Source organism: Vicugna pacos, chromosome 9 (genome assembly GCF_048564905.1).
Source record: "Vicugna pacos chromosome 9, VicPac4, whole genome shotgun sequence".
NCBI classification, from domain to species: domain Eukaryota; kingdom Metazoa; phylum Chordata; class Mammalia; order Artiodactyla; family Camelidae; genus Vicugna; species Vicugna pacos.
The window spans coordinates 4,548,087-4,561,215 of NC_132995.1; the positions used below are offsets into that span (position 1 = coordinate 4,548,087).

General features: G+C 41.1%; 2 protein-coding genes across 2 annotated transcripts in view; both read right to left on the reverse strand.

The window, feature by feature from the left end:
* Positions 1 to 13,129, reverse strand: part of LOC102531541 (uncharacterized) — a 146,076-nt gene that overhangs the window by 83,576 nt on the left and 49,371 nt on the right. The window lies entirely within an intron of this gene.
* The window catches only part of LOC140698348 (vomeronasal type-1 receptor 4-like), a 19,524-nt gene continuing 6,395 nt past the window's right edge, over positions 1 to 13,129 (reverse strand). The window contains 2 exon segments of the mRNA XM_072968534.1: positions 1 to 470; positions 473 to 1,156. Of these exon segments, the coding sequence (XP_072824635.1) occupies positions 1 to 470; positions 473 to 1,121 (1,119 nt within the window). The 5' untranslated portion in view covers positions 1,122 to 1,156.

Sequence of the window (13,129 nt, forward strand, 5' to 3'; positions counted from 1 at the left end):
TTACATATTTCTGACCAGCTTAAAGGACTTTGAATTCCTTATCCATGTGAAGGAGAGCCTGGGTACAGTAGCGTCATGGCTCATGAATAGATAGGGGCTGACAGTTGGAAAGCATACAGAAATTAGGGTAGAAATGCTCATTACCCATGAGTTGAGGCTGGGAAAAAGGGCAATACAAAGGTGAAAGAGCGAGGAAAGGGTGTAGAAAGACACAAATGTGCTCACCAGGGCAAGGACTCGCTGGGTGGCTGTGGATTCAGCAGAGGATCTGGGGGAAATATTTCTCCTGTGGATGTGTTGGACCCGTTGATTGTGTCTGTATAGGATGAAAACCATGGAGCCACTGGCCCAGATCATGACCACAGAAAATGAAACCTCGGGCACAATTATCAATCCTGCATATACTAGGCGTGTGAGTTGCCCATGATCTGTAATGAAACAGTGCCCCCAACTTCTAATCTTTGTGATTTTTTCATGCTCCATTTGCTAGTCATATGCAAAACATATATAGGATTAATTAAATTTACAAGCGTGAATTGGATCCAGACGAGGAAAATGCAAAAGCCAATGTTTTGGGGGGCTTTGACTTTAAGATTCTTCCAACAGGAATCCATGGGGCTGATCATGATGGTCTGGAAGACGCTCAAGAGGCAAGTGGTGGCAATGGACACTCCCCTACTCACTCTCTGAGCATACAAAACAAGGCTGCATGCAAAATCATTGAAAAAGTATTTCAACCCAAAAGCTGCCATTGTGTGAGGGACTCCTCTAGAGAGAAGAATCAAGGAGTTGGCAACAGTCAGGTGCTTGAGAATCAAATCTGTAGCCCTCAACCTGCACTCAGTGTGATAAAGAAAGAGGTAACGGTAAAGAAGAGAGAAATTGCCCAGAACTCCAACTACAGTCTGTGACAAAGAGATAATTGCTACTGTCAAATCTCGAGAGTATATTCTGTCATTTAACATGTTTTCCTTTAAGTTCTGGCAACAATCATTCCTCTGTGCAAAAAGGTACACTGAAGATTTTCCGACACTGAGTGTAAAGTGACTTGTGTGCTCCTGTTTGACTGCTAGGTGCTTCACAAGACAGGAAGAGATGGACAGATTGGCAGTATACTTCATGGAAAAGTCAGCAGGCAGGATGAAGTGGTGTCAACCTGGGGGGAACAATGGCAAATGAGAGCAGACTGAAAGAGAGCACGACACAACACTTTCAGAAAAAGCCGAAAAATTCTACCCATATTCAGAAAAGAAAAAGCTCGGTCACCACCCACATCATAAAACATTCCAACTCTGAATGGACAGCTGATAAATTTTAATGAAAAATAATACATATTTTAGGAAAAATTAATATTTCTATGGTCTTAGAATAAGAAGATATTCTTAACAACACAAAACCTATTAACATATAGGTGAAATGAGTTTAGCTTGTATTCATAGCCAGTTCTCATACACGTATACACACACACACACAGAAACAGCGCTACAAGTGGTAACCAGTACAAACTGCTCTTACAACCACACAACAAAATAAACAGTGAGCAGACCATTACAGCACAAACTTCAAAAACAGATTATTCAGTGCACAACACATGTGTAAACAATACTGAATGTCTATAGTAATGAGAAGAATTAAAATATATCACTACCTGTATATTGTCAAGCACCACTGAGAAATCTGAAATTAAAATGACAGTGATATCAAGTTTTGGCAAAGATTTGGGTCAATCAAGAATCTCTTACGTTGCTGGTGAGTGTTAAAATTGGTACAAATCTTTTAGAAAACTGTTCTATCTCCTGCAGCAGTTCAGATGTAATCCTATGTTCCAACAATTCCACTTCTAAGAATATACTCTGGAGAAATTTCATACACACACACACACACACACATCACCAAAAGACTAGTACAGAATTCACATCCCAACATGACTCATTACTCATAATAGCCCCAAACTAAAAACGACCCAGCTGCCCATTAACAGTAGAGTAAATAAATTAATTCCTATTCACACAGTGGCATCCTAGACATCAATGCTAATGAATGCTAGCAGTATTTTGCAACAATACAGATAAATTCACAAAATCACATGGGATGGAAAAAAGGCAAGTATGAAAGAGTTCATGCTGGGTGAACTTATTTATGTAAAGTTCAAAACAGGCAAAATGATCTAATCTCTTAAACGTGGGAATAGATGCAAATTTATATTCCAGCATTTCTACTCCTACAAATACACTGAGTAGAAACATACTCTGGAGGCAGTGACCTAGGGGGGCACCAGATGTTTTACCTGTGGGCTGAACATTCTTTTACTTGATAGAGGTGTTGCCTACAGATGTGGACATTTCAGAATTTCAAAAGCTGTGCACTTACAACTTATGTATGTATCTTTAACATTTTATAAATGCATATTAGAAAAAAAGAAAGAAAGTGGGGAAAGGTGTCCTGTCAGTGTGTTTGGTCTGTTGATTGAGTCTGTATAGGATGAAAGTTAGGGGCTGTGGGTCCAGATCATGAGACCAAGAACAGAACATCAGGGAATAATAACACTGCTGCATACAGTGAGTCAGGAAATTCAATAAAGCAGTATCTTAAAATATTGCTCTTTGTGTTGATCTGTTGCACCATTTGGTAATCATATATGTAGGAAAATATGTTTGTCAGCATATACATGGCTCAGCAGTGGGAAGTGGAAACCCCAATATCCTCGGGAGCTTTCACTTTAAGTTCTCCCTACCTAGAGTTTATGGGGCTGTTATGATGGCTGGAGACACAGTGCAGGGAGTACCAGTGGATAAACCTGCCAACCCTGTGAGGACAGAAAATAAATCTGCATAGAAAACAAACTTATGGTTACCAGGGGGAGAGGTGGTGGGAAGGGATAAATCAGAAGTTCAAGATTGGCAGATACTAACTAATGTAAATAAAACAAACAAGTTTATACTGTACAGCACAGGGAACTATACTCAATATCTTGTAGCAACTTATGCTTCGAAAGAATATGAAAACAAATATATGTATGTTCCTATGTGACTGAAGCATTGTGCTGTACACCAGGAATTGACACAACATTGTAAACAGACTATACTTCAATAACAATATATTTAAAAAAGGAAAACAAATTTGCAAGAAGTGCTTCAACTAAAAGCTGCCATTGTCTTGGGAACACCTTCAAAGAGAATGACTAAGCAGGGACTGCAGTCAAGTGCTTCAGTGTCACATCTGTGGACTTCAGCCTGCATTCACCGTAGTAAAGGGAGAACGATAAAGAAGAGAAGACATGCCCAGGATTCCAACTATAGTTGGAGGTAAAGAGACCACTCTTACTGGAAGACATCTAGAGGTCATTCTGCCAGTTCCCAGCGGCTGATATTTGTCTACAGAACAGAGGATCCTGCACTGAAATGTGTGGCGTGGGCTACATCTTCGACCAAGATACAATATACTCTCTGAGAAATATTGACCTCAGGTTTTGCTTTGTGAAAAGGCTTCCTAAGCATAGTCAAATGAGTACTGATAAACATTTTTATACTGTCTGGGTAAATATTATTAATATAAGTATTCTAGGAATTATATAAAGTTCCTAAAATTTCAATATGTCCTGGTATAATATTATCAGTCCTAATTCTGGTTATTATCTCAAAATGTTGTGTGTCACAGCAACTTGGTTAAGCTTCTTTGTCAACTGCTCTATAATCAGATCAGTTAACTGTGTCTTTTTAAGTCTTTTGTCATTCACAGTCATTGATTCACACCGATTTTGCAAAAATGCTTCATCTTCAAGAATATTCATAAAAATCACTTTTGGCAAGCACATGTTTCTGATAACTTTCAGATTGTAAAACTAAACTGGGTAAGAAATTAAGGAATTCTAATGGAAAAAAAGGCTTCCTTGAGAAGAAGGTACAACCTTCACATAATGCTTGTAGTGTATGAATCATCGCTACACTGCCATAATATGGTACATTCTTTGTTCATAACTGCATGAGGTAGGCACTGGCATTCTTTTCATTGCAAAGGTAAGGAGACCTCACAGAGAGGTTAAGTGGTCTATCTAATTTCACACACAGATTAGAGGCTGAGTGGTGATTTGAACCTGGTACGCTGATTGCCCTAAACCCTCTGTTACACTAACCAACCATGTCAGCTAGGTTTCAAATAGTCCAGACCTATACTAAGGTTTTTTTTTCAGTTTTTAAAAATTGTTATAGTCACTTTACAATGTTGTGTCAATTTCTGGTGTACAACAGTTTTTCAGTCATACATGAATATACTTATATTCATTTTCATATTCTTTTTCACCGTGAGCTACTGCAGGATCTTGTATATATTTCCCTGTGCCATAAAGTATAAACTTGTTTATTCACTCTATATGTACCTGTCAGGATCTACCAATCCTGAAATCCCGGTCTGTCCCTACCCACCCCCTCCCGCCTGGCAACCACAAGTTTGTGTTCTATGTCTGTGAGTCTGCTTCTGTTTTATGAGAAAATGAGTTTTGAGCTTAGAATTGCTGTTGGATGTATTTAAATAAGAGATAAGAAAACAAGATATGTGTGGTCCCGACAACTATTTTTTGAAACCCGTGATTATAAACGAACCGTTTCCTTAAATGCTGCTTCTCTAACTGCAAGAGCGAAAAGAGTCTCATCGTTAACTATGAGACCTTAGGTATTTTCAGAAGGGACACAATTACTGATGCCAGTAAGTCAATCATTAGCAGTCAGATAAAAACACAAGAACATTTTAGTCCTCAAACACATTCCCGTACATGGTTTTATAGAGAGTTATAAAATTATGGCAGGTCTGTCCTCCTCTATGTTATAAGCACGAAGGCATTATAAGCACACCTCTAATAATATTCAAAATTTAATCTATGATTCCTGCAGATTGAATGCAAAAGTACAATCATTAAGCACCTAAAAAAATGATTCCTCAGTATTGCTGCGAGTACTCACTGTTAACTGTTCACAGTGAGGACTTCATTATGTTACACTGGAAGTTACCAGGTACAGGTGTAAGGTTTAAAATCCTCATCTCTGTTCTGAAGCTCAGCTCATACCTAAGGGATTACTCCACCTCCTTGTCTAGCTTTGCCACTTAATGTTCCTACCCGCTAGGATCCCTTTTCCAGGTGTGAATATCCAACTAGACTTCCTTCCAGGCTCTGTCTCTCAGACTGAAATAGAAAATACTCACCTAACTCCCCTTCTTGTTGCAAAGACGGTGGGTTCAGTGTGAAAGTCACGAAAGCCAGCATGTGTGCAGAGGGAGGAAGCCAGTCCTCAAGATACAGGTTTGTGATCGTGACCTCATCTTCCCTTACGACTGCAATTATCATTTCATTTGTAGGGGCAATGACAGTGCGGGCTTGAGGACCTGAGACTATTTCTGAAAAAAATTTTTCTTAGCTGCTAATTACCAAAACCAATTAAAAGTTTCTTGTATCTCCAAAGGGATGCTGACACGTTTAAAGAGTTTCTTGTATTGGGGGGAGGGTATAGCTCAGTAGTAGAGTGCATGTTTAGCATGCATGAGGTCCTGGGTTCAATCCCCAGTAACTCCATTAAAAAAAAAAAGAGTTTCTTGTATTTAATAATCACTAATGGCAGACAGAGTTCACTAATGGAAGGAGCAGTGAACATTGATGTCTGACACATGAGGGACTGGCATGGATGTGTGTGGGTCTCAAAGGATCCGTGATAAATTGAGTTCTTCCACTAAAGATCAAGTTCATCATTCATCTCCAGACACCTAAGCTGCATCACTTTAACTATTCAGCAGATAGAATTCGGCAGTCTAAGATGAATTTCTAATGATATAAAAGTGTGAACATGTTAATAATTTATATTAGAAATCATTGGTCACCAAATAAACCTCAGTAAAAAAGATATCATTGGCCTCATTTGTATAACTAAATACAAATTAATTTAGAAATGATATAGAAATTTTCTGGGATATTGTCCTTTACAAATACTGACCCCCAAAGTGATATGAGGTCCAAACAGAGAAATACCCATAAAAAATGGGTGTTTATAAAAGTGTCCCTCACAAATTGAAGCACCAGGATCAGACGGTTAAACAGTTTCTTCTATTCCTTTAACTACCAGATAAGGCAATGTTACTTTCTCACTCAAAAGCACTGAATATTTACGAGAAGGCTTTACACTTAACTTTGCTAAATTTTACTAAGGAGCAGTTATTGGGTATGCAATTAATGAAGACACATAAAATTTAAGAGCCTAAATAACTCCTTTGGACTTCCCAGTGAACAAAGCCACAATCTGAAGAGGGTTTACTATTCGTTCTCCAGCTAAGAGTTTTTAGTCCAAGTGAGAAGTTAGCGAGAACTTAATTCACCAAGGTCGCATCCACTTTTGACACCAACTACAATTTTGGGGGTTCCCCAAACCACTCTTTTTTTTAAATCATTACAAGAATGCACTGAGAGCTGATCTACTGACTACTGTGGTTTCTTGCAGGGAAGGGATCAGATCAACATCACGTAAGGCCAGAGAAGCACAGGGCAGAGTCCAGGAAACGTGTGGAAAGTGGAGCTCACCATCCTCTCCTCTGAAGTGAAGATGTATTACTCTTCTGGAGTTGGTGCCTGACAGCTGATGGAGGACTGCCTCCAGTGAAGTTCACCAAACCTGGGTGTCCAGAGCTTTTACTGGATTTCAATCACAGTCTGTGTGGCTGACCTTTAGTCTCCAGTTCCGGTCAAATTGGGCAATTACTTTAGTCACCAGTTCTTCCAGAGGCCAGCCTGCTACTATATGGCCCAAGGCTCTATCAAAAATTACACTGTTGGAGTGTCTGGTGGCCAAGCCCCAAAGCAGACAGACACTCTGGTCAGGCATGACGTTCCAAGGTTCTGGAGAACACCTTCCTGTAGCTGAGGGCCAAGGTCAGATCTCACTTTGGCTACGGTTAATTTTTCCCTATACCTATCCTGTGTTTCCAGGACAGGGAATGGCGCCATATGCTTAACAATGCTTTCTCCAAATACATACACATACACACTCAGACACACATGCAAGCCCACAGTATCCACACTCACACACACTCAAATACGTATTTACACAGTCACTCTCATATCCACTCACTCTCACACTCATGTCACATAGACTCATTCTCACGATCTCACACACTTCCCAATGCATATGCACACAAATGTCACAGCCCAACGCACTTTCACATCATCAATCCCACGGCCAGTGGGTGGGTTATTATTTCAATGATAACAACAATAGTAAGTGAACAAGGTCCCCTACCCAATTCCCCTGTGAGTGTCTGCAGTCCACCTGGTCAGTTAGAGGAAACACAGTCCACAGAAAAGCACACCCACTTCTGACTCCAACTGCAGGCGTGGGCTTTCCCAGATCCACGCTCGTTTCAGTAATTCTCTAGAAAGATTCCAAACGAACTGAGAGCTGTTCTACTCACTGTTAATGGTTTATCACAGGGAAAGGACACAGATTAACATCAGAAGGGAAGAGATGCATGGGGCAGAACAGCCCCTGACTTATTTCATGTTTCATGGTCAATTAATCTAGAACAAAGGGAAAGACAGTCTCAATAAGTGGTGCTGGGAAAGATGGACAGCTACATGCAAAAGGATGAAACTAGAAATTTCCTGACACTGTTTAAAAAAAAAACTCAAAATGGATTAAAGAGCTAAATGTAAGAGCTGAAAGCATAAAACTCCTAGAAAAAAACAGGCAGAACACTCTTTGACATAAAAGGTAGCAATATTTTTTTGGATACATCACTTAAGGCAAAGGAAACAAAACAAAAATAAACAAATGGGACCTAATTAAACATACAAACTTTTGCACAGCAAAGGAAACCACTAACAAAAAGAAAGCCAGCAAAAAAAATGTGACAATGAATATATATATGTTCATGTATAACTGAAAAATTGTGCTCTACACTGGAATTTGACACAACATTGTAAAATGACTACAATGCAATAAAAAATGTTAAAGAAAAGAAAGCCTGATAATTTGGGAAAATATCTGCAATTGATATAATCAAAAAGAATAAATTCAAAATATATAAATGCCCCATAAAACTCAGTATCAATAACACAAACAACCTAATTAGAAAATGAACTGAAGACTTGCATAAACATTTTTCCAAAGAGGACATGCAGATGGCCAGCAGGCACGAGAAAAGATGCTCAACACAGTTAATCACCAGAGAAATGTACATCAAAACCAGAATTGGACTATCATATCACACTTGCCACAATGGCCATCATCAAAAGACCACAAATAACAAATGCTGGTGAGGATGTGGAGAAATGGGAACCCCTGTACACTACTGGTGGGGATGTAAATTGGTACAGCCACTGTGGAAAACAGTATACAGGTCCCTCAAAAAACTAAAAAGAACTACCATATGCTGCTGCAATTCCACTCCTGGGTATTTATATGAAGAAAGTGAAAACATCAATTTCAAAAGATAAATGCACTCTAGTGTTCTTAACAGCATTATTTACAATAGCCAAGAAATGGAAGCAACCTAAGTGTCCATCAAGGGAATGGATAAAGAAGATGTGATGTGTGTATACATGTAATGGAATACTACTCAGCCATAAAATAGATACAGTTTCCTATTTGCAACAAGATGGACGTTTTATTTTCTTTCATCAGTGTCTTCTAGTTTTCTGAGGACATGCTTTTACCTCCTTAGGTAGAATTATTCCTAGGTATCTTCTTCTTTTGATGCAATTATAAGTGAATTGTTTCCTTAATTTCTCTGATAGTTCATTGTTAGTGAATAGAAATGGATTTACTGCCATCTTCTTAGTTGTCTGGGGATTGTTTTTGTAGTTTTTTTGTTCTTTTATGATTTGATGACTATCTTTAGTATTACGTTTGGGCTTTTTTCTGTTTTTTCTTCGTTTGCATATCTATTACAGACTTTTGATTTGTGATTACCATGAGGAGCGTGTGTGTGTGTGTGTCCGTGTGTGTATATATATATGTGATTTTAATTTCAAATGCATTTTAACAATGCTGAATTTTCACTCCCTTCTCCACCATGGTTACTGTTTTTGACATCATATTTGACATCTTTGTTTCCCTTAACTACTTATTGCAGATACAGATGATTTTACTATTTTTGGTTTTTAACCTTCCTACTAGCCTTGCACGTGGTTGATTTACTACCATACTGTGTATTTACCTTTACCAATGAGACTTTTCCTTTCATAATCTTCATGTTTCTAGTGTTGCCTGTCCTTTTTTGCTTAAAGAAGTCCCTTTAACATTTCTTTTGCAGCTGGTATCATGGTTCTGAACTCTTTTAACTTTTGCTTGTTTAAAATTTTTCGTCTCTTCATCAAATCTGAATGAAAGGCTTGCTGGGTAGAATATTCTTGGTTGTAGTTTTGTCCATTTCATCACTTAAAGTGATATTATTTCACTCCCTCTGGCCTGCAGAATTTCTACTGAAACGTCAGCTGATAGTCTTATGGGAGTTCCCTTCTATGTGAATTGTTGCTTTGCTCTTGCTGCTTTTAATATTCTTTCTTTAATTTTTGCCATTTTAGTTACAATGTGTTGGTTTAGTCCTCTTTGGGCTGATCCTGTTTGAGACTCTGTCCTTCCAGGACCAGGATGTCTGTTTTCTTTCCCAGGTTAGAGAAGTTTTGATATATTATTTCTTCAAATATTTTCTCTGCTCCTTTCTCTCTGTCTTCTCCTTCTGTAATCCCTATAATGTGAATGTTAGTATGCTTGATTATGCCTCAGAAGTCTCTTAAACTGTCCTCATTATTTTTAATCCTTTTTTCAGTTCAGCATCAGTGATTGTCACTATTTTGTTTTCCAGCTTTCTGATCTGTACCTCTGTACCATTTAATCTACTGTTGATTTTTTCTAATGTATTTTTCATTTCCGTTATTATATTCACCTCTGAGTTTTCTTTACATCTTCTAAATCTTTGTTGAACTTCTCTCTGTGTTCATCCATTATTCTCCTGAGTTCTTTGATTATCTTTGTGATCATTACCCTGAACACTTTCTTTGGTAGATTGCCTATCTTCACTTCACTTAGTTCTTCTGGGGTTTTAACTCATTCCTTATATTGGAAAATGTTCCTCTGTTGCCTCATTTTGTCTAACTTTCTGTTTTTATTTCTGTGTATCTGGTAGGTTGGTTATGTTTCCTGATCTTGGAGATGTGGCCTTTTGTAGATGTCCTAATGGTCCCAGCACCACATTCCCATCTGCTCACCAGAGCTATATGCTCTAGGGGTGTCCAGTTTTGGTTGTATGGGTCCTTCTGTTGTGGCAGCCTGACTGCTGTGGATGGTCTGGTAGGCATGGTTGATTCACAGTATGGTGGTTGTCAGGAGCTGCCTTGTGTGAAGGCTGCTGTTGCTGGCTGGCAGAGCTGGGTTTTGAGATGGTTGGCTGAAATACTGTGGGACGAGGGTGCTCTGAGCTAGTGCTAGCACACCAGTGGGCAAATCCAGGTTCTGGGGTGGGTGATTGCAGGGTCAGGGTTCCCAGATTCAGTGCTGGCCTGCTGGTGGGTGGGGCCAGTTACTGACATAACTGGCTGCAGGTTCTGGGGTATCTCAAAGCTGGTGCTGGCCTACTGGTGAGTGGGGTTGGATCCCAGTGTGGCAGTCTGAGGAGTCCAAGGTATCAAAGCTGATGTCTGTCTGCTGGTGGTTGGGGCTTGCACAGTGGGTCCTGGGACTGGTGCCTGCCCATTAGAGGTCACAGACGGACCCTGGTGCCTCTGACTGCAGGGCCCTGAAGGTGGTGGGTAATGTGCCTGCCTACAGGTGTGTGGGGCCAGGCCCTGTGTCCTCTGGGTGACAGGGTCATGTCTGGTGTGGCCATGGGCTCAAGGTATCCTAGGGAAGCCTGCCTGCTGGTGGATGGGGCTGTGTCCCAGCTCAGCTGCTTGACTGGCCTGAAGCATCTCAGTACTGGTACCAACAGGCTGATGGGTGGGTGGAGTGCTAGGTCCTGAGACTAACAGTCTAGAGGGGGATCTAGCATACGTTAGATCTAGTGTCCATGTGGTAGAAATACCTCCTCAAAGTGGCTGCCATCCATATTATGTCCCAGGAGTGAGTGGGCTCCATTTGCCTCCTAGTTCTCTGGGAGCCTTTCCAGGCTCCTTTCAAATTACTGCTTCTGCCCAGTGTCCTGGAATGTGTGAGACTTTGTGGGTTCCTTTAACAGTGGAGTCTTGGTGACAGGGATCAAGGTGTTAGAGTAGGAGAAGGATGGGGAGCTCACCCCCCCACAAACATATCAAAAATACATTTACATGTGGGACACTTCTCATGAAAAACTAACTACAAGCTGGCAGAAGAACTCTTATTTACACAAGCAAAGCTGCAAGAAAGATCTCCACATAACCAGATAGGAAGGGGAAAAAAGGCATCAGGTCAGGACCTGCACCCTTGGAAGGCATCTGTAAGGAAGAGGAGGTCTGTACAGGTGAACTTTCACCTTGGGGAACAAGCCAGCCAAACCACAACCTGGGCATCTCAGTCCTGGTGTCCTGCGTGGAGTAGGTGGCCCCCTTGCCTACTGGAAAATCCACTGAGAGAGACAGAAGGGCTGTGTAAGGCTAGACTACTCATAAGCAATGAGCACATCCTGGCTTACTGATAGTTATGGCAGACAGAGCCTTGCACAGGTGGTTGTCACTTCACTGCACTTCTCAATCTGAAGGGGTGAACACCCTGACCCTGCTCACTCCACACCACGGCATGGTGTGATATCTGGACAGAGACTCAGTCTAACTTCACAGAGATGTACCAGGGCACCTGGGGTGTGATCTGGGTGGATCTGTGGAGGCCACTGGCAGTGCTGACATGGGGTAGCAGGTGTAGCCACAGCACTGCCATTGTGCATGCAGGGCAGTGCCACAGGAGCGTGCAGTGGCTAAGTGCTGAATCTTAGGCAGACATGCCCTGGGAGAGGACCCATCTAGCTAGCAGAGACAGCCCAAAGGGCCTGGGGTGTGGTCTGGGTGGGGCAGCAACAGCCACTGCCAGTCCGCTCAGGAGTATGCAGTGGTTCCTCTCCCAACAAGAGCGACCAAGCTCTGCCCAATCCACACCGCAGCCTGGTGCTAGATCTGGGGCAGATGAGTCCTGGGAGAAGCCCGCCACAGAGCAGTCCAGATCTCAGGCAGAGGTGGAGCCACATCAATTCCTGCAGACACAGCACCCCTACTCCCAGCCCCAGCCTACTTCATACCACAGCTATGTACTAGATCTGAGGTGAACACAATAGAGAAAGGGGTGTGACACTGGGCTGCTTGTGAGTAGAACTGTGGATGCTTATCCAGTGGGCAAATAGGGCATCTGTGACCACACAGGCTTCACTTGCTTCAGCAATCACCTCCTTTGGGGCAGGGCAAGCATTCAAAGGCAAGAGAGCCTGATCAAACCTTTCCCTCAGGGCTTCTACTCCAACAAGTGGGGAGCAGACCTCAGACTTGACAGAGCGGTGACAGCCATGGAGCAGAGGAAGATCTGCCTAATATCCAGCACAGGCTCTAGATACTATAACACCAGCCACACCACCTACTTAGGGGGTAACAACCAGCACACCCTGAGGGGAAATGTGGCTGGCAGCTGGCATCCACAGCAAAACCAGCCCTCACACCGAAAACACTGGACGCACAGAGTTTACGTAGGAATGTTCCCACATAAAAACACCACTTCAAGAATATAGTAGATAACTGTTTCTCCTAAACTCACAGAGACAGACAAAATTAAGTAAAATTAAAGGGCAGAGGAACTACTCCCAATTAAAAGAATAAGAGAAATCTGAAAGAACATATAATGAAACAGAGCTCACCAGTCTACTAGACCCTGAGTTCAAAAAGGAGGTAATAAAAATGCTAACTGAATTAAGAAAGATTATCAAAACAAATGCAGATCACTGTAATAAAGAACATATGATGAACCAATCAAAATTAGACAATCAAAGACAAGATAAAAACCAATCTAGGAGTAATGAATAACTGCCTAATTGACACAGAAAAACAAATAAGTTACCTGGAAGATAGAATAATGGAAAACATCGAGTCAGAGCAGTAAATAGAAAGTAAAAAAAAAAAAGAGAAATCAACATAGATCTATGG